General features: G+C 44.5%; 1 protein-coding gene across 2 annotated transcripts in view; it reads left to right on the top strand.

The window, feature by feature from the left end:
- Positions 1-2,426: 2,426 nt before the first annotated feature.
- znrf3 (zinc and ring finger 3) overlaps positions 2,427-25,863 on the top strand; it is a 67,167-nt gene continuing 43,730 nt past the window's right edge. For both annotated transcript variants that reach the window (XM_080042893.1, XM_080042892.1), the window contains exon 1: positions 2,427-2,825. In XM_080042893.1, coding sequence (XP_079899019.1) covers positions 2,595-2,825 — 231 coding nt within the window. In that variant the 5' untranslated portion in view covers positions 2,427-2,594. The remainder of the gene's footprint in view (positions 2,826-25,863) is intronic.

The raw sequence follows: 25,863 nt of genomic DNA, 5'->3' as shown, positions 1-25,863 counted from the left end.
GATATTCACTGATTTTGACAAAAACTGATTTTGATAAGAAGCGTTCTCAAGAATTGCTGACTACACCTTTAAAGACAGAACAGTGCATGTACAGTATCCACACTGGTACAATGAGCTCTCCTTAGTGGATTGTACAGCAGCACAAAACAACATCCTCCTTTTTGCAGGAATGAAAAGATAGAGTGTGTGTATCTATTCTTTCAAGACACACTGTGCGTATTTTGCAGATGCACAATAGTCTGACACGCTGAAAGAAAAAAACAGGCACCAGGCAGAAGATGTTCTCCAGACAACTAGTCACCATTGTTTCACAAAAGACTCTTTATTCTGAACACACAGAATGATTGAGAAATAATTGTCCTCTTCACTTTATAACAGCGATGTGTTTGTTTAAAAAGAAAGATGGCAGGATATCCCTGCATACTGTAAAGAGTAGTTTATGAAAGATGATGTTTATCAATGAGGGAATGATGAGTCATCAACTCACTTGCTGTTTAAACCTGCAGTGTGTAGAATTTTGGGTTTTATTTCCTAGCAGATTTTGTAGAAAGTGATTATAATATCCATAAGTACATTTAATTTAGTGCATACTAGCTGAACATTTTTTTTTTAATTATTATTTTTTCCCTTAGAAAGGGTCTCATATATGTCCATATTTCTGCATATTTTGGACCAAGGCCTAGTGCCGCCATCTTGAAAGTGTCATAGTTGGAATGTCATCAGGTGCATTGTTTAAAAATTTAGAATTGTTCTTGTCCTTGAAGGCCACTGTAGCTTCTGTTATTATTCGAAAGGGGTGGGGTTACCCAGGGAGTGTTGCATTCTAGAACTTTCTAGAACTTACTTGATGATGTCATATTACACACTGCACCTTTAAATCTTTGCCATTAAGCCACTAATTTGACTTAGTTTCTGCAGGTAGAAAATTACGTCAAATTAAACATTTAGAGGTCTGTGAAAACGCCTGGAACCATGTATGATTAGCTCGTCAGGGCTGTCTGGGAGAAGACAACTACTTTGAAGATCAAAGATGACCGTTAATTGGAGACGGTTAATCTGTCTAAATAGCGGTGCACAATTATACCTGCTAAGTGAATTGCCTTTAATTCATGTGCATGTACACATCATGACTAAATGGATTTGTTTAGATGTGAAAGAGGTTTAAAGAAGTCTCCCTCAATCTTTAAACATATATATGGATGTTGAAATAATAGATAGATAGATAGATAGATAGATAGATAGATAGATAGATAGATAGATAGATAGATAGATAGATAGATAGATAGATAGATAGATAGATAGATAGATAGATAGATAGATAGATAGATAGATAGATACTGTCTCAGCAACGACATCTTGATATAGGCTACCTATTATTGTATGTGCTGTGCATAGGTGGGAATTGAAAATACTGTATGTGTAAAATGCATTTATAATGTGGGGTATGTAAAGCTAAGCTACTATACAATTATAGTAGCATAGTAATAAAGATCATTGAATGGACAGAAGAAACTGGTACAATATTGAATGTAATGTGTGTGTGTGTGTGTGTGTGTGTGTGTGTGTGTGTGTGCACGTGTGTGTGTTTCAAGAAAGTAATAAAATAAAATGTATGTTAAAGTTATTAAAAAAATAAATATGTAGGCTATTTTACTAAAAGGAAAACTGTTCATTGATATTCCCAGTATAGATAACTTTATAGTTCCTAATTTTTGTTCATACTACATCAACCAACAACAACGGAATGTAAATAAAGAAAAATGTAGGCTACGTAGCTCATTCATAATAAAATGGTCTAAACTCAAGCAAAGAGCTCAACTACTTTGTAACCTGTAAATGAGCAAATGGGAATCAGATTGAAAAATTAGCCCGGTTAAATCATGAAGCGTCCTGAAGAGGGTAGTGTTTGTTTTAAGGTGGTATGACAGCCACAAACCAGTCAGACTCAGTAAGCGGGGGGAAAAAACGCCTCTGGCAGCTTATTCCTGGAAATGTGATAATCAACTCAACGAAACCGAATCAACTCAATCTATTGTAGGCTATGCATATTATTTCAAACAATAACAATAACTTTCTTTTCTTTTGCCTAGGCTGCAAAGTCCGCGGTGCGTCCTTAACTGAGTGCTGGCACTTCAGAGAGAGGGGAGTGCAAAGGAGAGGGTCAGAAAGATTGGTGGGTGGGGATATAACCCTTTTGGGAGAGAGAGAAAAAAAAACTAAAAAGAAAAAAAGAGAAAAAAAATCACGTGTTTGGAGATCAAAGGAGATCCGCTTTGTAGAGGGGGACGAGGAGGGGGGTGAGAAAGAAAGAGGGAGAGAGAGAGAGAGAGAGAGAGGGAGGGAGGAAGAGAGAGAGAGAGAGAGAGAGAGAGCGTTTTGCAGGCAATGTAATTGACAAGGGCTCGCAGTGGTGAAATAAACACGCTTCAAGCCCGGGCTCTCGCTGCTTTTTTTATTGCACAATTTCGGACCCTTTTGACGCATCGCCCCGTCGCGCGCACGGACCTGATTTTTCAATTCCATTCACTCCGATCACTGTAGGCATTCTATCCGTGTGAAATTATGTCCCGATCGACGCAGATCCAGCCGGCAAGATGATGATTTTACGGGGGAGAGGCTCAGGTCGTGTACCCGACTCGCTGGTCCTGGTGATCCTCGCGGTTGCCGCTTCCCTCGGTACCGTTTTCGCCAAGGATACTGCCTTTGTGGAAGTGGTTCTGTTCGAGTCCAGTCCCAATGGAGATTATACTACGTACACGACTGGCTTGCAAGGACGCTTCTCCAAAGCTGGAGCCACTATCAGCGCGGAGGGGGAGATCGTTCAAGTAAGTGAAAAAAAAATTGTTTCATTTATTTTTCTTCTTTTTTACATGGGCAATGGACAACACCACCGAGGGTATGGTAGTGTGATTTAAAACCAAGCTGGCTTTCTTTTTTTCAATTTCCATTTGGACTGGGGGTGGATGACAAGATTTGTGTGTGTGTGTGTGTAGGCTGTTTGTGTGTGTGTGTGTGTGTGTGTGTGTGTGTAGGCTGTTTGTGTGTGTGTGTGTGTGTGTGTGTGTGTGTGTATGTGTGCAGGCGGTGTGAGGATGGTACTAAAGCTTGCAAGCATATGCGGTCACAAGATGGCTCCTATCTTGTGGAATTCATTCAGAGGGAAAACATGCTCTTGCAGGTTATTTTGTTGATGTCTGGAGTTCGCTTGGTGCAGCTAGTTCCACTCGATCGTCCCCCTTTGCCTTCGAACGCACGCTGTCGTTTTCCTACAAAGTAACCGACAGATCCTCCACCGCCTCCCCTAAAAGAGAAAAAAAGTTTGTAAACTTTTTAGCGAGCAGCCAGCCTGTGCGCATTTCACAAGAGCAACAAGGCTACTACGAGGCGACTGTTTGAGCTAAGTTGTGGACCCTTTATCGGGGTTTCACTGGTGAGTTTGAGCGCAAATAGCTCTAGTTTTAAAATCCGAAAAGTTAAGTCTGAGTGGAGGAATACCGCTCCTGTTTTTATTGAGCGTACATGCGAAAGCCAAACGTCCCGCCGCCTGTAGCCTGTGCTGTTGCTGTGTAGCCGTCATCAACACCGCTGCGTTTGAAGCTGCATGTTTTATTTTTTTTGTTGCTTTTACGCTTGTTTGTAACCATTTGGAGGCCCTGGAAATGTGCCTGTGTACATATTTATAAAGTAGAAACCAGGCCCAAGTTAGTAGGCTGAATATAATGCATAAAACATTTCGTGTTCCATCTTTTATTTCATGGCCCCCCCCCCTCAAAATATTAAGTGCACTATGGCTAGTGCTGTCTATGCTTGAATCCACCATCCCAACTTTGGTTGATTTTAATAACTGAAATATGGAGCTTTTCTACAGTTCCAAATATATTTTTTTAAGTGTTCTAATAATTTGTTCAATCTACTCGGCTTGGCTGCTTAATAAAAGGTCCCAAAGAGTTTAGGGGTCATGTGCCAAATATATAATGTTTTTTAATGCGTTTTATCATCCTGACCCTCCATCATGTCCTGTGATGTCACCGTTTTGTGATGGTGTGACCCAAAGCTCTTTCAGTTCTCGCTTGTAAAAGACTAGAAGCCACTTGAATATAAAGCTGTTTTTGTGTAAATGTGTGATGGCTGCATTTGTGTAGCGCTTTTATCCCAAGCGCTTTTGAATTTTTGCTTCTCATTCAACCACACACACACACACACACACACACACACACACACACACACACACACACACACACACACACACACACACACACACACACACACACACACACACACACACACACACACACACACACACACACACACACACCTCTGAGCTGCCATGTTTGTGTTCAGTGGTTTGCCCCATGTGGACAAGGGGAGCCAACCCACTCAACCTTATTCTTAGGTTTTAATACAACTACACTTACATCTAATAGACATCAAGTTCATTTGGATACAATTTGTGATTTGGACCAAATAGTCCAGTCCCCCCTTTTTTGTGATTTATACACCACTTTACTAATGTTTTCCTGATATTAAGTTCAATCTGGGATCATTAGAATATGAAAACTGAGGTGTCACTGCACACACAATATAGCAATAATGATGGTTGGGTTTGTGCGTGAAAGCCAGTGTAGCTGCTGAAGTGTGACCTCAAGACTGAAGAAAAGGATTGAGCTCTATGAGATCACTTGTGTGTGTGTGGTGTGTGGGGGCCATGTTACAATGCAGCCTGTGTAGGGGGACGGATAGCTGAGTTTAATCAAGTTCATTATGTTGTGTCAAGTGTGTCTGCATCACAAAAAAAACTGATTCATATGCACGTTTGTCTTTGTGTTTACATGCACTATAGTACTGAATTGAAACATCTAGTATAGCATCCCTCCTCCACCCCCTTCCCTCCTGACTCGCAACAATGTCTGTCAACTATAAAGAAGCACCTTTCCACTGCCCGTATGCATGTTTGTTTACCTAAAGAAAATTCAGACTTTTAATTTGAAAGAAAGATGATATGTAGGGCTCAAAGGGAGGGATGCTCGGCAAAAAAAAAAAAAAAAAAGGCCCGGTTTATGCTCAGTGATGGCCATTCGGCGCCACTCTTTAACCACACAGAAATGCCGGACCTCAGCTTTACATTGAAAAGCACATCTATTTAGGTTTGCTTTCTTTGCTAACATATAGCTTCTGACCACTTAGAGAGAGAGGCAGCTTATATTTTGTCAGGCTATAATGAGGGGCAGTCTAGTCCGGCAAGGCGCACTGCACTGTCTTGAATTTCTTACAGCATATACTCTGCCGGAGATTTATGCAAGTCAAAAACTGACAACGAATGACGACTGTACAACCTGCAGGAGTATATAATTTTGAAAAAACGGTATTGAATTCCCCCTGCACTTGGCAAAATTCTATCCTTGTGAAACAACATTGCAGTAATGTGTTGGGGGAATTGCTGCGGTGTTGTAACGGATTTAGTTTTACACTGGATCTGGGTTGGAACACAAATATTTAGGTTGTGTGTGCGTTCAGTTTGTCCGTGCTGACCTCCGCAACCGACTGCACCACTTCTCCTCCACTTTTTTCGCTCTCAAGGTTTTGGAGCCTTCTCGTGTTCGGTGAATGGGGGGGGGGGGGGGGGCGCTTGATTTCGGTTCTGCCTGAGGTTTATGGGGCCTTTTTAGTCCTCTCTCTGGCTGCTGTTTGAACAGAGCCCTGATGGGGTTTGCATTACCTTGTGTGTACAGTAGTGGCCAGACCTCAGCAGGTACGGGTTCAAATACAGGGGAAAGAGGAGGAGAGAGAGAGAGGGGTGGGGTGGGGTGGGGTGGGGGGGGGGATGTCTTGGCAATGTTCCTGAGCAAAGACACCAACCACCATCAGCACTCATGCACTCCCATCTCGCCCTTTGCTAATTCCCTAAAGCTAACAGCTGGGTTTTTGCCTGAAGAGTGCGAAAAGTGGCAAAACGCTGCCTGGGGCCAAAAATAATAAATTAAGTTAATTTGCTTCTCGCTTCTTGCTCCGAGGGGGGAAGCATGAAGGCGCAGATCTGGCCCCAGCAGTGCCAAACCCCAGGCTTCCCCAAGCCAGTTTCCCCTGATTGCTCCAGTGCACCTCTGTAATAGCAAAGTAATCAATGTCACCTTAAATCATTCTGTCAAGACATGAGACCGTGTGTGTGTGTGTGTGTGAGTGGATCAACAGGAATTTCCCTAAGACAACTTTAAGAGTGTATCCATCTACAGCAGCAGCTCTTAACCCATATTCTTTTGCGACCACTGCAGGGATTGACCATCCTTTCCTGCTGGTTAATTGTATTCACCGCATGTCCCAGATTGATTTTAAATACTTGTTTATTCGATCCGACTGCTGGAAAGAAAACGGCCTGGTAAATTGAAAAACCCTGCAGCGCTTTGGGCCCAGAGACATTGATTATGTGAAGAACGTGGACCTATATAATGTTGCATATTTTACATAGTTTTAAGCGTATTGTAGTCGAGGTAAACCACATACTAGCAGCAGTTTTGACGTGAGTTAAACCTCTTAATCAGTCCCTTTTTATTAAGACACCTGGGTAACACCTGGATTGGCACGGGTTGACACACTCAGCGTTCTGCTTATAGAATAAATATCATTTCTGGAATGGCTTTACGATGCAGGACGCTCATTTTGACAGCTCGCCACCCTAGTCTCACATCACTGTTGACAGCACACACACACACACACACACACACACACACTCTGCTGATTAGAACGTGTTTGATGCGAAGGGGGAAACGCCATCTGCGTCTCATCATTCTCTATTGTCTCCCTGACGCCAAATGGTCTTTCCTGTCGCGAGATGAGCTGCGATCGCACTGCATGAGCGCACATCTGCCTCTGATTTCCATTGGGCCGTGTGTGTATGTGTGTGTGTGTGTGTGTGTGTGTGTGTGTGTGTGCGCCATGTGAGTGAGCCATGTGAGTGAGGAGCCGAGGCAGGCAGGGCCATACGTGGCAGGGGCACCGCGAAGACGACCAGATGGAACTGTGCAGTGTCGTCGTTGGGCCAGAAGCTGAGGGAATAATGTGGCTTTGGCCTAACTTCCTCTCAGAGAGAGGGACACAGAGACGGGGACATCCCCTCAATCCAGTGTCAGGAAGAAGAGGCTAAAGTTTCCCCCAACACCCATGAGCTGTTCTACCTTTGAACTTCATCCCCTACGCACACCAAGTGCCAGTAACTAAAGCCGGGAGACTCCGTGATGCGGTTCTTTTGAAAGTGGCGTTTTCATTTTATTTTTTTTTCTCCGACCGGCCGTGCAAAGGGGGGAAAGTGGTGGTTTTGAGCTAAGACAACGATGAGCTTAAATACTGGAGCTCCCTACCTTGGAGCTGGCAGGAGTTGTGTCGCGCTGCATTTAGACTATAATGAGAGCTTTAGTGGTTGAAGGCATCCAGCGCGCTTTCTCACCACAGGCTGGAAACCCCAAGAGGCCATAATGGGCCGGTCCCAGACGGGAGGTGCCAGGGACCCGGGGCCACTCCCCAGCGCCCAATGCAACAGTAGCAGTACACAAAAAAAAACGCTGGTTTAAAAGGTTAAAAGTGCTGCTCCCTACTTTTTTCCATTTATTGGCTTGGCGGTCGCAGCTGTATTTTAAGTGCTATCGTCTCTTAACCGCCACCCTGTTTCACTTTCATGTCCCGTCCAAAGTAATTTGAGGCTGCGTTTCTCCCCTTTTCGGAATAGAACAGACTAAACTGTTTTTCTCTTTCTCTTGCTTGACACCCCCCGCCCCCCTCCCACACACACACTCTCACCCCCCACCACCACCACCAGTCTGCGCTTTTTGGATGCAGCCAAAATTTGTCATGCATCCTATAACGCATGGGAATTACTTTGAGTGAGAGTTGCACCAGCGTCAACTAATGAATTGTTAAAATTCCAATTGAATTGGGGTTTTCCTGGTGGACTAGGGGGTTAGAGTGCTGGCCATCAACCACAATACACCGGTTCATGCATATCGCTCTCCACCTCGCTCTCCTTTGATTTCATGCATATTTACTGTCAACTTGCAAATTAAGGCAAAAAAAATCCCAAAATAATACATTTCTGTGAAATTTCAAGCCAATAAAAGCTAAAAAAAAAAAATCCAAACACACACATTAAAAACAAAAGACACTGACTTTATATATAAGATAAGAAATAAAAAGAAAATATTTTCATTTGAAAAGCAGGAACAACAACTTCCTTTTGGATCTCTTCAGTACCTGTCCGGACTTCTGTTATTTAATTGGACAAACCAGCAGCAGCCCCTGTTTTCCCCTCCTGCGCTTGGCTCTCTTCTGCTGTTGTCTTTCTCTCTTGTGAGCTTGTCATTCCCACTCACACAGCACATGCAGCTCCACCTAGAACAAGTGCATGTTGGTACTGGTGGCCCCAGTAGCTATGTTAGTTTCCACTGGACTGGAGTGGCTGAGCCGATCTTTGATGTTTCTCCACTCCAAGAGAGAGATTAGCAGTCGGCGCTGGTTTGCTCGCTACTGCTTTTCTCTCTCCGTCTCCCAGAGGAAAACCTATCCCCCCCCCCCCCCATGTCGCTCCCCTGCTGAACTGCTATCGATTATGTGTCCCGGCTCATTTGTATGAACGTCTGGCGTTTGTCCTCTGCTTTACACTCCGATGATGAGGACATGTTAATTCAGCTTTGCCCCGAGGCCCTTGATTCTGTCTGTGATGAGTCGGTGGGGGAAAATGCAACATGAGAAAAAATGTCACACTTTGACTTGTGAAAAAAAATGGAGTTTTCTCCCTGCCTGCCCTTCTTCACCAAGGTTCTTTTCGGAGCACATTTTTAGCAAGTCAAGATTGAGAAAAAGTGTCTGAAGTGTTCTTTTTTTTTTGTTGCTTTCTGACCCCTTTGGTGTGCCTGTCTGCGTTTGATGAGACAGCGTTGAAAGGCTCAGTCCATCCCCTCAGCTCATATTTTTATCCAGTGACACAGAAGGGTTCTGCAAAACAAAGGCTACGGGGTCGAGGGTTATGAAATGACAATGCTCACAGTGGCTCATCCAGGCAGAGGCATGCTTTGTTGTCGGGCCAGGAATGTGCTGACTAACCGTGGAAGGCCACAACGCCAGCCTCCCCTTTTGTTGTACTTTTTTGGCCAATAGACTGGGTAGGTAGCTGTGGCAGGGAGTCCATTTCACTCCTACCTCTCAATATACTCAGATCCTTGTCCCCGTCAACTGTCCTCCTTCTACTCTCTTTTGTTTTCACCAAGAGAGAGAGGTCTTATCAACAACCGGTCCCACTCACCCAAGTTCAAGAAGGCAGGGTTCAAAGTGCTATCTATTGTCTACATTATTACATAATTATCAGCTTTGCATGCCGCAGAAAAACACCTCATTGTATTGTAAGAAGATCCTGAACCTTTTGGCATTTTGATAAGTGCTAATATGTTTTAGCCCTACTGTTGTTGCAGTAAGGAACCATTACTGGTGTTATGAACATGATCACCCCCGGCCTAATCTGAGTACCCAGAAGCCCTTGCTTTACAGCAATATGGCCACCGCAAGAACTACTGGGCAAGAGTCGTGAAATTTGTTGTGCACCAATCAAAATGCAGTTTTATAAAGTGAGATCATGATTGACCGGGCGCAGTTAGTGGGCGGGATTCATCCCTTTCTTACATCCATAACCTATTTGTTTACATGTAGCACCAGAAGATACTCCCGGTATTTGGCTGTTCAAGTCCGCTGGCTCTGCCCAGCAGCCCATGCTTTGTGGGGGCTTCCCTCCAGGCTATCCCCGGCTTAATGCATCATATTAATGTAGTGAGGGTTCTTCCTGACAGGCCCTCTGTCAGTAACAATGCTATTTTTCATGTCCCCCTCCTTCTTTTGTTTCATTTGAATGGATTCCAACACAACCGTGGCAAAGGTCATTTACCGGATGCCAGGTGGGGACAAATCAGTTTCAGGTGGAAGCTCCAACCCCATCATGTTCATCTATTTAATAACCGTGTGTGTGTGTGTGTGTGTGTGTGTGTGTGTGTGTGTGTGTGTGTGTGTGTGTGTGTGTGTGTGTGTGTGTGTGTGTGTGTGTGTGTGTGTGTGTGTGTGTGTGTGTGTGTGTGTGTGTGTGTGTGTGTGTGTGTGTGTGTGTGTGTGTGTGTGTGTGTGTGTGTGTGTGTGTGTGTGTGTGTGTGTGTGTGTGTGTGTGTGTGTGGGAAGGTGTAGCCAGGCTGTAACACAATGAGGCCACAGGTATGATGGATTGGAGGTGCTTGGTCAGATGAGGACCGGCTGGGTTATCTCTGCATTGTTTTTTTTCTCTGGTAGAGTGCTGCACGTCTTCCCGCCCCTCAGTGAAGATATATCTCTGCATCTTCCCCACCTCCTCCCCTTACTACGCCCTAGATTTTAGAAATGAAAAATTGTCTTTCTATTTGTCGCCTCTGTATCATGGGTATACTTAAGATAGTGGGAACAAATGGTTTTCTATCTATAGCTTTTCAGTTGAATATTTACTTTTGAAGGATGGCTCATGTTGTGCGGTTGCACCCAAAGAAAAATGTCCGCCTGTGCTTCTGTTTTTAAGAATAACACCCCAAGGCTCAGGTGTACCTTTGCTAACGTGCCAATAAAAGCTCTAGTAGTACAGCCTTGGGCATTTGATGAAGCCTCCCACAATTCCTCCTGTCCTTCCCCCCTGGATCCCCTGTCGGCAGCCCCTCTTCTGCAGACCCTGGTCGGGGGAGGGGAGGGACCTGGCTGCCTGCGTGGGTCGGTGGGTGAATAGCTTGACCGGGGAGTCGTGCTGCGGGTGTAAACCACATGAATGTTGCCGCCTGAGCAGATAGGATCAGGCCAGGCGGGCAGGCCTGGGAGGCTGCGATGCTCGGCGCAGCTCCACGCGCTAACATCAAAGGCAGCGCTGCAGTGGGGGTGGAGGAGGGAGCGTGAGGGCTGGGCCAAACTCTTCAAAGGCCTTGCTATGAGTAATGCCGGGCCCTGATATGCGCTGCTGCAAAACTGAATGATGATGTAATTGCAGGCCTTCGAGCTAAATCCGCTCCCATACAAATAAAGGTGGAGGTGTTGCCTTGCACAAGCACGGTGAGAAAAATACCTTGAGTGTTATAGGGTTGAAGCCAGAAGGATTAGAACACCTCACCAGGCGAAGGCGGTTAGGTCACTTCAGACACTACACTAATGCAAGGATCCTGGTGGAGGAAAAAAAGAGAAGTTTTATTTACGTTTGTGATGGAGGACTTGGAACGGGAAACAGTTTTTATCTGATTTCAGCAGATAGGTTAATCCACTGGGCGTTTCTAAAGTACACAACAGGTGGAACAGAGTTGACTCTGTTCTTTGTAAAGTTTATACAGGACTGGTGTGTGTTTGTGTGTGTGTGTGGGGCCAAGAGTGTGTACATGTGCTCCCCTTGTAATGTGTGTTAAACCAAGCATGACCACAGATTCTTTCAAAATGCCCCCATGATCATCAGGCTGACAACTCATTGACAGCTCCCATGACGTTTTTAAAGACACACACTGCAGGGAAGTATCTCCTTTGTTGTTGGCTCTGCCCAAGGTTTATTTCACGCCTCAGGTCTGAAGTTCCCTTAACCCCTGTTATGTGATTGCACGTCCCTTTGATGCTAAATTAGCAGTAAACAGCTGCACTTTTATTTATGTGGAGTTCATGGAGAGGTCGGCCTTTTAACTCCTGCATCCTGGGTCGGACTCGGAACTCAGGATTGCAGCAACAAAGCCTTTGTTGCCAGTTGTAAAGAAGAGACCTCGTTTCCAGCATGTAGCAATGCATGACTTTCACAGGACCTTCAGGCTAATGGCTGTACCTGAATGGATGGATATAAAACACACTTCACTGTATAATGAATTGAAAAACAATCGATTGGAGATTGGACTTGGGTTAAAACACCTTTAGGGATATCAGTAGAAAGAACATTCAGGTATTTCAATAGATACAATGACGTATTTACAATAGATTGCTTAGAGAGACGTATTTAGACAATATTTTGGGGTCAGTTAGGCCAAACACTGACATTTTTGTCATGTTGTCTCGTTACCCTTGTGTTCCTGCTACCCCACCCACCCCCACCTTGCAATCCCCCCTGGCTCAATGTGAACCTGAGTGTATATGAAAAGGTCAGGACAATTACTCCTTGCCAGCTGTGTCCGTTTCTGTCCCCTTGACTTCCATCTGTTCGCCCCGCCATGCCCCTGTATGTTGCCTTCAGGAGGAAATGTCAAGGTATTTAATAGAACGGGTCCTAACGATGAAAATGTTTTCTGTGTAGTGAGATGGAGCACATCGTTATTCGTGTCGCCACACTTTCCCAATCTCAGCCCTTGATTCGTCCTTCTGACATACGTCCCTGTAAAAGCTGCCTTCTTTATTTTTAGGATAAAAAACTTTAAAAAAAAAATCACCAAGGACATCTTGGCCATTCTTTGACTGGTGAGTGAAGGGGCAGTTTGTCCAAACATATTCAGCTCGCTAATGATAACTTGTCCTCGGACATATCAAGAAATCTTGTTTCTCAGAATGCTTTTTGGAGAGATATGGTGGTAAAAGATGGCAATGACAGAAAAAGACGGGCCAATACAGCCCTTTGCTGTTCTGCCTGCATCCCACAGGCATGTCACAAAGTCAAATTGTCACCCAGGGGTGACATGCATCCCGCAGCCATTTCGGAAGAAAACACATCCCAGAGACGTGGCTCGGAGACTTGGATAGTGGCCTCACCCCTCGGTTGCGAGCATCGTTCCCCGTCACATAATGCAAAGGATTTGAAATTTGTAATACATATTTATTTATGCAAAAGATAGAGCTCAAATATAGTGTTGGTTTAATTTTCATTTTGGACTAGTTCAGTGTTTTGAGAAATAGTCGTATTTGCTTTTTAGCCAAGAGGTAGATGAGAAGGTTGTTACCACGTTCACATCCATCAGGAGGTGGTTAGCTTAGCTTAGCATAAAGACTTGAAGCAGGGATAAATGGCTAAGCTAACTGCCTGCTGGCTCTGGCTTGGAGTGGTATTGATTTTCTCATCTAAATCTTGACAAGCTGGAAAAAAAGCATTTCTCCCAAAATCTGAAAAAAAAAAATCAGATTTAAAGTGAGTAATCTGTGTCACATTTTCTAAATGATTTGCACATTAAGGCTTTTTTTTTTTTTAAATAAGCAAGGAGTCTATTATGTACTTGCCTCAAAAACAATATTTGGTGCAGTGGAAATAATGTGTTTTACGTTTACAGCCCTTGCAACATCACTTGGTTTGGAATCAATTGAAATGGATTCCAGCAAGAAGCAGGAATCGTGACCTTGGCTCGTGTGTGTGTGTGTGTGTGTGTGTGTGTGTGTGTGTGTGTGTGTGTCTGCTCAGACGTTGCACGGAAGGTAGCAAGCAATCGCATATGAGGAGCTCAAATAAAATGGTCTATAGTGGAGGGCCATACTACAATTTTGTAGTCTCGACACTGCCTGGCACATGGAACTCACACTCCCTGCAAGCACCACCACACTTCTCTGTTTTAGGTGCAATAGCCTGTCAATCTGTATGGCATCTTCTCTTCATCTGTAATTTAAAATCCGATCTGACAACGGTTTTATTAACTCTCACAGGAGAGGTGTAAATACAAAAACAACACACTGAATCCTCCTTCACCTGATCAAAACCAATCCGAGGAAAATGCTGTGCTTCCTAACCGATGAGTCAGTCAAGTTGCTCTAATGTCTTCCAGTAAAAATCTGCAGTAGATCATCTCAGAAAATGCTTTAATGGGAATTTTATAGTAATAGCTGCTACACGCTCCGCTGAGGTTTTCTATACAACTGCTACTAAGAAGTCAGTACCAATTTTACAGTAACTAAGCTCGCCTAAGACCTTCTTTTTTTATACATTTCCGTGATTTGACTTTATACCCGAGCGAGCGTCCTTGGGCCTCACTTTAAGCCATTTCCTATTGGCAACCACATGTAACATATTTGGGCATAGCTTTTCTGCAGCATTGCCTCAAGCTAAGCTCACGGACAGGGGATTTGGTAAGCTATTGATGCATACAATCGTCATAATTATTGTTTTGCAAAAGCTGGAGTTAGAAGCGCCCGGGCAACGGGAAAGCTTCAGAATTCAAATTAGAGTGTGGGATTGAGTTGAAGTTGTGGCTGTTTTTTTTCTCCCTCGTTCGGTTATATTATTGCATCCTAGAAAAACCCCATCTTTTTGCACTCTACCCCCCTGTTGGTTGGTCTCGGTGGCTCGTGTATTATAAGCTAGAGTTGGCATGGTGCATTTGTTCTCTCATATGAGTTGAGGCGGCATGGGAGAAGAGGTGAGCAAAACCCCTGAGTATACACAGTGTTCTCTACACAGGCGTAAAAAATAGAAAACAAACAAGAGCATTTCAATCCAGCATGATGCAGTTTCACTTATAATTGCATCAGCGTGAGGCAAACAACTGCGAATGCAAGTACACTTCTTCATCTCATCATTCCTTCCCTCCCTTTCACAGGTCCTTTCTGTCTATTTTCTGCTCTCTCTCTCTCTCTTTCTTTCTCTCTCTCTCTCTCTCTCTCCCTCTCTCTCTCTCTCTCTCACTCTGTTAAGCACGGGAGGAGAATTGGGGGGAGGGAGGGTATAAATGTGAGACCACACATGCTGTGTCAATGTTTGCTAGAATAATTAGAGACAATGTGGGCCAATAACGGGAGGAGTGCAGTAACCTGAACTCACTTTGTTCTGCCCCGGCAGCAACACAAAAGCCATTCACCATTCGATGCACAGATCTGCGGGCTCGGATCAGGAGTGAACTGCACTTATAGCCGCGGCCTGTAGCTTGTGCACGGCTCGGAGGATCTGCTGGAAAATTGATTGGTCTCTATTGAACCTGAACAGTCGGCTCTCACCTCTGCTGCGATGCTGACGTCAATTTGAAGGCCTTTTTAAGCACTGCCTGTTCATCCCTGCCACCACCACCCCTCCCAGAGAAAACATCCTACCATCCATCCCCTACCCCCTTGTCACCCTCCTCAGTCCGCCAACACATGGCCCTGGCTTAGAGAGCCCTCTTTAACTAGAGGATATCCGGCCAGTCGGTATGCAAAGAGCCTGTGGATTCCTGACGCGGGTGCTGGAGCTGGACTCAGAGGTGACTTTCAGCGTAGCCCAGACGACTGTTGGATTAGCGGGACACTTTGCGTTGACTCCGAGCCAATGGGAGCGAGCCTGGCCAGGAATCGGGCGTACTTGGTCAAACGCAGGCTAATAGCCTCTATTGAGTTATATATACTAGTTTACATTTTAAGCATGCCAATCGCTGCTTGTGTCCAGCAGGACTTACAGTAAGAAAAACAAAGTATAAAGCTTGAAATTTCTTCAAAAGATATAATTTTTCCAAGAAATTACGTGTTAAGGCAGATAGAAAATAAGATATGTGCTTCAAAGCAAGACTGGAAAATTGTCTTTGTGTGTGGGAGGGACAAAAATGTGATTTTTATATGGCTAAAGATCCCCAAACAATGCACGCTAAGACTTGCCTTAAGCCGCGGGTGTTTCCCTGGCTGTAGCAGAGTGACCCACTGCTGTGCTCACACCCTTGGGTGGACCAACTGGTTTGTCCCCTCCAGTGTCCATCTTGAAAGGGGACACCGCTATGGGATGCATACATCCCCTGGAGGTCGCTGGTGTCATTGTGGCACCTGTCCGCTCCACTCTCAGCCCGTGTCAACAGCTCAGATTTATTTACATTCACTCTTGTTTTCCGAGAGAACTGAACTGGAAACTGAACTGTGTCATCTGGAAATGTGTCACGTAATGTCACTTCTGGTTGTCTATGCTGCATGAGTATTATTGATAAGACCTTAAGACTTTTTCCAGGATTTTTAAGAAACATCCCCACTATCCTACCTTTCAGTATGTGTTTGTTTACCTTTTTTTTAATTTCATTTTTTATTTATTTTTTCAACTATTATTGTGGTAGTATTTCTATTTCAATCTCACCCGAAATCATTCGCTAAATACATTGTTGTGTAAAGTAATATTCCTGTTTGGACACAACACTGTGTATTTATGCTACTTCTCATGTCGTATTTCTGGGCACTTGTCTGTGAACTTGATTGCAGTCAATGTCTGTTTGTTTCTTCAACAAACCGCATGCGTCCAAAAAATCAAAAGGGAGCTAGTTTGGTTGAGAAATACGCTATATAGAATAACGTCTTGCTCTATAACTGTTTCGGCCATTTATATTATTGTTGTTTGACAGAACCTCCTCTTCTCTCCTTCTTTTAGCCCTGGGATACACAACAGCTTTTGTTTTTCCCTTCTGTCCTGCGCTCTCCTTTAATCATTTTCAGATTCTCTCCGCCTCTTTCCTCATTCTCATTCTCTCGCTGCCTCCTCTCTGGTCTCTCTCTCTTTCTCTCTCTCCCCTCCTTCTTCTTCTCCTCCTTCTCTCACTCTATCTCTCATCTTGTGCCTTTTCCACTGGGCTGATGTCCTGTTCTCCTGGCGGCAATGTGTTCCTCATCACAGCTTGTGTTTCCTCTTATCTACAGTTCTTTTATCAGTGGCCGCCACACATGCCCGGGAGAAGGGGGCGGAGAATGTGGGGGGGTTATGGTGGTGGTGGTGGGGGGGCAGCTGATCCTATCAGCAGGTGGAGATTTCACCACCGAGTTCAGGGGCCCAGCGTGGCCATTGGAGGGCCCGACCGGAAGGGGTCTGACATGGGAACGTGCAATGTGAACTTTGAACAACTGTGCTGCACCACTGTCATTCAAACACCTGCGATTTTTATTCACGACGCCAAAAGTCACATTAGGGTTTTTTTTCTTGTCAAACAGTGCAGGCAGAAATGTTTCTATTTCTTTGGATTTGTTTGTTGATGAGGTTATTCACCTGCCCAAGCTAATCACCTTCACCTTAAGCCATGTTCAGCTGCTCAATGGTGTGTCGCAAAGTCTCGGTACTATGCAGCTCTCTGCATAATTCATTGACTTATTGAACTTGGAAAAAAGGAATCAAGGTTTAAATGTATTTTTAATGTTGCATAATGACTTCCATGATGTTTGTTTTGATGGCTGTTTTGAAATACTTTGTTGCGTAACTGTTAGCGTGCCTTTGGGTTTTCACTGTGGGTATCACTCTTCACCCCAGACACACCCAATCAATGGGAGCTCAGAATTCTCAAATATTAATCATTTTCCATCACGGAGGGTGGATGATGTTGAAAAATAAAAAGCCAGTGCATGTTTTCACATTGAACGTACCCGCAGTTGCTAATGTGGTTAATCCAAATAAACAGCTGTTATTGCTGCAGGACATGTAAAACAACATCACTCCACATGCATCAAATCACAGCCAATAACACTGGATGTACAAGCAAATACATAACCGTTTATGGATAAACTCCAAGGATGCGAAGTGCATGTGAGGTCATTGCATTACAAAACGAGACAAATCCTTGATACTGAGTTAACGGAGGGCTGGGATGGTGAGGGGGGAACGGCGGGTAAACCAAAGCGCAAGGCTCACAAAAGCCTAAAATGATATCGCTGGTGGATATCTGGATGCTTGGGATGCCTTGGATGACTGCTGTACACTTTTGGCTTTGTCTTTGCGGGGATGAATAGAGGCCTCTGTGGTAGTGATGACAGGCCTCTCCGGGCTGGGCCCTGGCTGGCTGGCAGACTAGGTGCTGGAGGTCGGGACTGGAGACTTCAGCTCTCTCATAGGGGCAACAAGCCTGACAGGGGATGCTGGTCGTCCTGCTTCCACTTACAAAAGACACACTGTTCTCTGCCTGTGACGAGCCCCCTTGTTATTGTGACATGCCAGGTACAGCTATACACGTAGGGGAACCAAGTGCCCGCAGTGTCAACTCTATCGCTATGGATATGACATGGTTTTAGGGTTAGCTGGATTTTTTTCCCCAGGGTTTTTTTGCTGTCTTTTGGTTTTCAAATGAGTTAAATGTTTCGGTAACACTTTACAATGAGGGTACATTAATTTACTGTTAGTTAAAGAGGACCTATGATGCTTTTTGACTTTTATGACCTATAAACGTTGTTATGATGATTCATAGTCATGCTTAACCATACTAAATTATCAAATAATGACTTACATGCATTTCGACGTATTCCCTGCTGACCGTCTGGGGTGTCTGTGCAGAGCACTAAACACTATTCTAGCCAGTCGAGAAGTCACGTCTTCAAAGCGGTCTACCCTTTCATAATTCGTGACGTCGCATAAAAATTTGTGACGTGACCACGCGGATGTTTCCATGTATGGTAATGCTGTCACTTCCCTGTTCGCGTCTGCCTCGCGCCTTTATAGGTCCATGCTCGCGCTTCCCGCCACTGAAAGTGTTCCGGAAGGAAGGTAACCAATCACAACGGAGTGGGGTTTGCAAGAGGGGGGGGGGAGGGTAGCGGAGATGGCCGATGCACAGGCGGAGGGAGCGGAGATTGCCGAAGCACACACACTCAAGTGTTGACAGGATGTGCTGGATCGCCAAAATAAGAGAAAGAGCTTCCCGAAAATCTACATAGTTTTTTGTGATGTGATTCGTGTCAGGTTGCTCTATAGCAGTGTAAAACAAGAAATTAAGACCAGAAAAGTAGTATAATAGGTCCTCTTTAATGCTAGTTAATAGATACTAAACATTTACTCATCATTAGGTAAACATTGATTAAATGCGTAAGAAATGCTTATTAAGTATCAAATAAGCATTCCCTAACTGTTATGCATTCAGTATTCATCAGAAAATCACCATAGGCATTAGTAAATCTTCAACAGGCACATCCCGAGGGGCAAGACTCAACGAGGATAGTATGTTTTCACTGATTGACTTCCTTACAGACCCACATTAGATGGGTTTAGTGTGACTTCATTTAACTTTGCAACTCTCTGTCTTAAGTGATTATAAACAGTGAGAAGAAAGCTTTGATCCCTGACTGTAGGCCACTGTTGGCTGTTTCATAGCGTGCAGATGTTGCCTGGGAGTCTCATGCTCACCTATTGAAGTACACTATAGGGCCTTTTCGGAAGGGAAGGAGTCGCCATGGCTGTCACTAGAGATTTGGTCATTCCTCGTTTTGCTCTAACACAGCACCACACAGCTGGCCAAGACAAACGGGAGGTAAACGCACTGCTCACTGGACTGTGTGACTCACTCTACAACATGCTAGCAGCGCGCCCTGGGGATACTAAGGACTGGGGTTAGCTGTGGTCTTTTCATGTTTTTTTCAATTATTGATGAAACAAGTGGAAGCTTTAAATGTCCCACGGAGGAGATGGGGCTTCCACACGCGATGCACGATGAGCGGGAGCCTCTCCTATGCGGACCCTTCACATGCCCTCCAAGTTTATCCCAATCGCCCCTCTTGAAGATTCCCAGAGCCTCTTTGATCTGCATGCTGTCCTCCCAGCTGGGAGGCCCGGGATACAAACAGCCCTTTTGGTCTCCCATTTCAAGTCACACATTCTTTCCTTAAGGATCCAGAGGTCCCGACCCTTAGTTGCAATGGAATTTTGTATGCAAAAATAGTCCAGACTTGCACGGCTATTTGAATATGCGTTCATCATCCTTGGATCTTCACAATGAAGTATTTATCTTCAAGGTGTCACGGTGAGGCATATGTTAATTTTTAGCTGAAGCAGCAACAGACGGACCTTTCCTGACCCTTCATCTTCCTCTGTCCTTGAAATATTTTCATCACGCAGATTATGCGCTTCTAAAAGGGTCTGTATTGCCTGTCAAACAGACAAAGTCTAGCCCTACAAATGCCTCACTGTTTTAATACAAACATGGAGGTGGAGACTCAAAAGACCCTACACTGCGTTTTAAAAATAAATCACATAATCACTCTGCAGTATAAATCGTCTCAAAGCTACATTTATTTTCAATATGAGGCTCTGGAAGAGATAGTGACCTCTGCTGTGTTGCATGGCTTATTATCATTGTCATACAATTTGCCAAATCTGCAAATTCCTGTGCACTCCACGTTTGGCTTCCAGGGAAAGCTCTAGTTGGCATTTATTTTGACAGTCTGTCTGAATAACGGTAACTTTGCATAGTTTTTTTCCAGCTTGTTTTTTGTCTCCAGAGGCTTGTGTTTGCCCATGGCTGTCGTTTTTTCCAAAAAGGGCTCACAACCTTCAATCCTCTTAGATGTGGAGCCAAATGTCCCAGAGGTTACAGCCAGCTAAGTGGTTCCTTGTTTCTAATAAAAAACAAATCAAATAACATGGATCCCTAGGGCTTTATCACACCAGAGTCATGAACTCTCGGGCAAATAAATCTTTTCTAAATATCCCCATACAAAGGCATGGATGTGGGAGGAACTTGGTGGCTTTGATTTGTATAATTTCAAAGCCACAACGTGCGAAAGAGAGTAGAGATGGAGGGGTTGGGGGGGGGGGGGGTGAAAAAGCTCTGACCACTCAGCGATGGAACAGCCTTCTCGACTGTAAATTGACCTGATCTTTAGAAGTTGACCATTACCTTTTCAAAGCGGGATCCCGGTAACGCTGATGGCAGGAAGAAATGCTTGTGTGTAAAGCAGGTTTGATGTTTAACTCTTCAGGGGCCGGTTATCCCCAGGGTCTGCTTATTCCCAACCCTCAGCCCTCGACCCCAACAACTCTCCCTTCCCTTCTCTCTCCGGCCCCGTCACCTCCTACCTCTGGCAACGCGACCAGAGAGAACGGGACGAACAATACTGCGTTTGTGCACTGCTCTGCACTCGGCCTGCTGCTAAACAAATGTTCGGAGGAATTCTGGTGGCTGGCCTTGCCCCTGGGCCCGGGCTGATCCCACAGTGACTTCATAAACACTCTCTGGGGCGATCAAAAGAACAAATCGGCCTTTATAGGCAGCTATATGGTAATGGAATTATTTCCACACAAATTAAAGTTTACTTTGCTCTCCCCTCGCCCTCATGCAGACTATTTATTTTGCTCCTGCAGTAGACAGGGAGAGTTGCCCTGGGCTCAAACATGTATTTCTGAGGAGATGCGGGCTTTGCAAGGGGTGGAACGATGAAGGCATCATGGTATAATTCCCACTGATGTTGTGGTTATATTTACAGTGTGGTTTTACACTCTCTGTTCTAAATAACTTATGATGGTGGTAGGGGTATTTTCTTTTACATTTGATTTTTTTCCTTATTTCTTAATTCAATTTTCTTAGAGGCGACTTAGAAGAAGTCTCGTGAAATTCTGAAAATTAAAACCACTTAGGTGGGAGAATCTAAAGCATATCCCCTCCCACAGTGGAATGTGTGAAATCCACAGACCCTGTCCTCAGGCGATGGTGTGGGTTGACGGGCTTAGAGATGAGGGGGATTGAATGGCTTGGTGACATGGATCTACACCCAGACCTTCGGTCCACGTGGCCCTGAGGTGACTAGGGAAAGAATACACATGCAAGATACCTCTGGGCAATTTTTCTTTGTTTCCCTGTTTTTTTTTAAAGGAATAGAGTTTAAGGGTCAGTTCAGCCAAATTACTAGAATGTCCAAGCTACTCTGGATAGTACACAGAACAAACTTTCTCATGGGGAACTCTTTCCTTTCTAGAGAGTAGTTCTCGCCGTTTGTAAAGCCCCTTTGCAACATTTTAACCGACTTCATTTCAGACTTTCAAAATCAACAGCCTTTAAAATGTGCTTGTGCCTGAATTCCCTATCTGATGTATCGAGATGTAGCTCTGAACATGGAGCATCAAATCATACTTCAAATGTGTGTTACATTACAAAAATGTGGCAGTCAAATACTCATTCCATTCTAATATTTCAGTCTTGAAAGAACAGATATGGGTGTTTTACCAACTCACTGCCTCACCTGCTAACACCTGCCACTGCAAGTTCCTTCCTTCAAATCCTTTTCCACCACCACCTCGGCCAGGCCTCAACTTGGCCCAGCACCTTTCTGCCTTTTATCTCCGCTGATGGAGCCAGCCATTGAAGCAACCACGACGCCACCCCCACCCCTCCCCAACCTTTCTCTCTGTCTCTTTACCGCGCGCCTGCACAATAGCCTCGCTCGGCAGAGTTCCAAGAACAGTGTTTGTCCGATCACCACTGCAGCCCCACCTCCCTTTTTATTGGTGTGTGTGTTTGTCTGTAGGGACAGTGTGTGTGTGTGTTGTGCAGGTTGTGCGTGCACTGTTTTTCAGGCAACCAGTAGGGAGGTGTGGCCGGATCGTAACTTAAATAGCAAAAATAAAGAAAAGAATTGAGCTGAATATTTGCGTCGGAGTTGCAAAGTGGGAGGGGTTGTGTTGAGCATCCAGGATTCTAGGGGTAACACTTTGGATAGACGGTGTTTGATGACTCCCCATTGAGTCTTCAGTACAAAAGATGAGTAACTGTTAGAACATACACAGTTCTTGATTGAGAAAAAGTCAAAGGTGCAAGCTTTGTTTGTTGTACAAGGAAGGAAATCATTTTATGACTTCCAAGTGGATTTGGGTGAACATCCAAAATTCTATTGTGTACAGTACACCACTGATAGTAATCGGAAGTTCAAGATTATTCCTTGAAGAAAACCTGATAAAGTATTCAACAGTTTTAAGTGAGTTTTCTTTAGGATTATGGGCAGTTTTCTGATGAATGTTAAAACTGTGTTTTGTTCCCAATTGCAGAGATGATCGAATTAGCTATGTCTGATTCTATGATTGGCTTTGTCTCTATAGCAACACTGGCTGAGGCTCATGGGTAGTGTAGCCTTTATAACTACCTGACATACCAACCAATGAGAGGGGGGGGGAAACAATATCCTAGAAACTCTTGTATTTGTATGTTTTGGACCACTTGGGGTTTTGTTAAAAGAAAACTTTGAAATTGTAATCTACAAATGAGAATAACATCGGAAGTGACTCCCATTTTACAGCTCTATATATGACTAGGAAAACAGCCCGGGATGTGTGATGAGATTTGAAAGCACACTTTATCCTGTGCTTTCTTTTTCTCATTTTGTTCTTCAATCGCCCAGAAATACACACACATGTACTCGCACATCTTAAGTCTTAAGCGTCTATACCCTGAGCCCTGCTGCTCTGCCCGGGGTATGGCCGTTGCATTCTCCTTTGTACTATGCCACTGACCTCCAAGCTCACTGGGAGTGCACCTCTGTAGGGCCTGGCCCAAAGCCGGACGCTTGATGTGGACATATTTGGAGCGACGGGTCCCCTTCACCCGGGCAACCAGGCCCTTTTGAGCCCTTACCCCTCACTGTTTGCCCAGCCACTCTTTCCTCCTTGGGCCAACTCTTCTTCTTCTTCTTCTTCATCTCCCCCTTGCCTTGGGACGGGAAGAAAGCTTGAGAGACAGCGTGTTGTTTTGTGCTCACTGCTTGGTTGTGCTGCTGGTGGCCGGCTTCCTATGGTGTACCAAAGCTCCCATTCACTTTCTCTCTCTTTCTTCTGACCTCCCTCAGGGAAAGAACCCCTGTTTGATCACATTAGGGGAGAAAGAGAGAGATCAGTGATGCTTTTGACATTCCCACTAGCTTTTGACAGTCCTATGTGCTGCTGATCAGTTTGCCCGGCACCAGCAAGTGGCCCCTTGAGTCTCTCCTTTTATATATTTTTTTTAAGGCCAGCCATTGAGAAGCCTTTTGATTAGACTGTGTGGGTAGAGCTTAGATGGACTGCTGCATCATTTCTTATTTCACACTTTTCTCTTGATTCTGCTCCCCCCATCTTTTCATAAAAGCTTGTGTCGACCGCTTTTTTGGAAACGCCAACTTCTGTGATCTTCTATGTAGAAAGACATGCTCTCAAGTGACTGTGAGCCACAGCATGCGGATGTGACAACGCAGCCCCAGCTTTGATCTGATATTTTAGCCATTTGAAAAAGCAAAGATGCAAGCTCGACAAAGTTGGTGAGAACAATAGAAGTTTCTTCAAAAGCTGAATCACACAGTGGGCGTTGCGTAATTACTCGCTTTGATATTGTTCTTTCCTTATCAGCACTCGGAATCATTCTGATAGTGTGCACCGCTCCTCTTTGATCGGCAAGGTTTGAGTGTACTGAGAAATCTCATGTGGTTTTGGGGTATGTGCACTTTACATTCATCGGAGGCCATGCTCACAAAGAAGCAGCATTTGCGAAAAGGCTTAAGGAAGAAGGCCTCCGGAATCTTGTTTTATTTATGCCAAAAATGTCTGGCCACAATTAACCAACCACAACCACTCTGAATGTCAATTTAGGTCATTTTCTACCCTCACAAAAGCCCTGGACTTGGAGCCCATGAAGCAGAAAAAAGCTGATGTAATGGGTTTAAGAAAATCTCCGAGGGGAGTCAAACCTTATCCACACACACCCCACTCCCCCTCCAAAATCCCACTTCTTCAAGCTCATCCGAATCGGTCACCACCTTTGGTCCCCCCACCCCCCTCCCCCCCCCCATAGTTATGGTTACTTTGATCCCAAAGTTCTACTGGTTCGAAACTTTCACAGGAAGAGTTTGAGCTTTTAGATAACGGTTTGTGATGGTTCCCAATAAAAAAAGAGAATGACAGCGAGAGAGAGAGAAAAGGTTTATGATTCACTGATTTAGTGTTTGGGGTGGGGGAAGGGGGCAGGAGATGAAGGCAACGGGACGAGGAAGAGAAAGAGAAAAAAAAGAGGGAGGGAGGGGGTGGTAAAAAAAAGAAATCCCAGCCTTGGCACACACACACACAGACTCTCTGTGCAGCGTCAAGCACAAAAGAAACCTGTAACGCCTCCAGATTCCTTCTAGTCGAGTATCAAAGACATGCTTTGCTTTAGAACAAGAGACTAGTGGGGTAAGATACGGACTGAGTGAGCCAGTGAACCCAGCACTGGCTCGGCTGGGTGCTGCGAGTTAATCTCTCAGATAGGATTTTTTCCCCCCTCCTCCTCCTACTTCTTCTTCTTCTTCTCCTCCACCCCCTCCCTCTCTTTGGGGATATCGGTATTACTGTGTAGCTGTGAATAGAGGGACTTGTCTAACCTGATCACTGGTCAGAATAAACGTCGGGAGAGGCTCCCAAATCACATGTAGAGATGGGCTGCTGCTTTCAATTTCAAAGGTGAAGGAGAAACTCAAAGTGGTCCATCCTGGTTCCTTTAGCATGTCTTAGACTCCCAACAATACAAATGAATAGATTAAAAAAGTGTTATAAATGGAGGTGTAACATGTGCAGCAGCTAATTGAATCAAATATCTCACATTTTATGGATGGTTAAGGTTTCATTGGAGGCTTGTTGCTCTAAGTTGAATTGCCTTTGCAGTCAATATAAATGCTTGAACGTTGTACTCTATGCTTGTTTGGCATACTCAACATTATCTAGGCCAGGAACCAATGCTCTACATGATCAATTCCCCAATCTACTCTACCTTTTCAATTCATTATTATGTTGTTTCCGAAAGCCTACTATGTCTCTAAGGTGAATGCATTGTCTAACTAAAAGCCCCAAACTCAATAATCACTTAAACATGATTATCAAGTGATTGTTTGCTAAAGAGTTTACTTGTAGTATAGCCTAATCCTAAGGCATCAACAAAGCAATTTGCAGTATGGAGAACTTCCAAATATCTTTGGGTACTCCCGAACTTGCCGCCCAGCTTCCATTCAAGAAATATAAGTAGGAACCTGAATGATGATGACTCCCCTCTCTTCATCTAAGCACCCTTTAAATCCACCCCAATCCACGCTTCTCCATGGCATTATTCCTGGAAAATGGCCCTGGCTTTGTTTATTCACATTCTCATTTCCTCTGGAATATCATTAGCTCCTTGGAGGGCCTTGAGCTCCTGGAATCGAGCGCTCCTCCTGTTTCACCCCTCCAGGTCGTGTTGAAAGGCGATCGTGCTGCCATTCACAGAATCCAGG

The sequence above is a fragment of the Ammodytes marinus genome, assembly GCF_949987685.1.
Source record: "Ammodytes marinus genome assembly, chromosome: 2".
In the NCBI taxonomy this organism is placed as follows: domain Eukaryota; kingdom Metazoa; phylum Chordata; class Actinopteri; order Uranoscopiformes; family Ammodytidae; genus Ammodytes; species Ammodytes marinus.
This window is presented reverse-complemented; position numbering and strand designations above follow the sequence as displayed.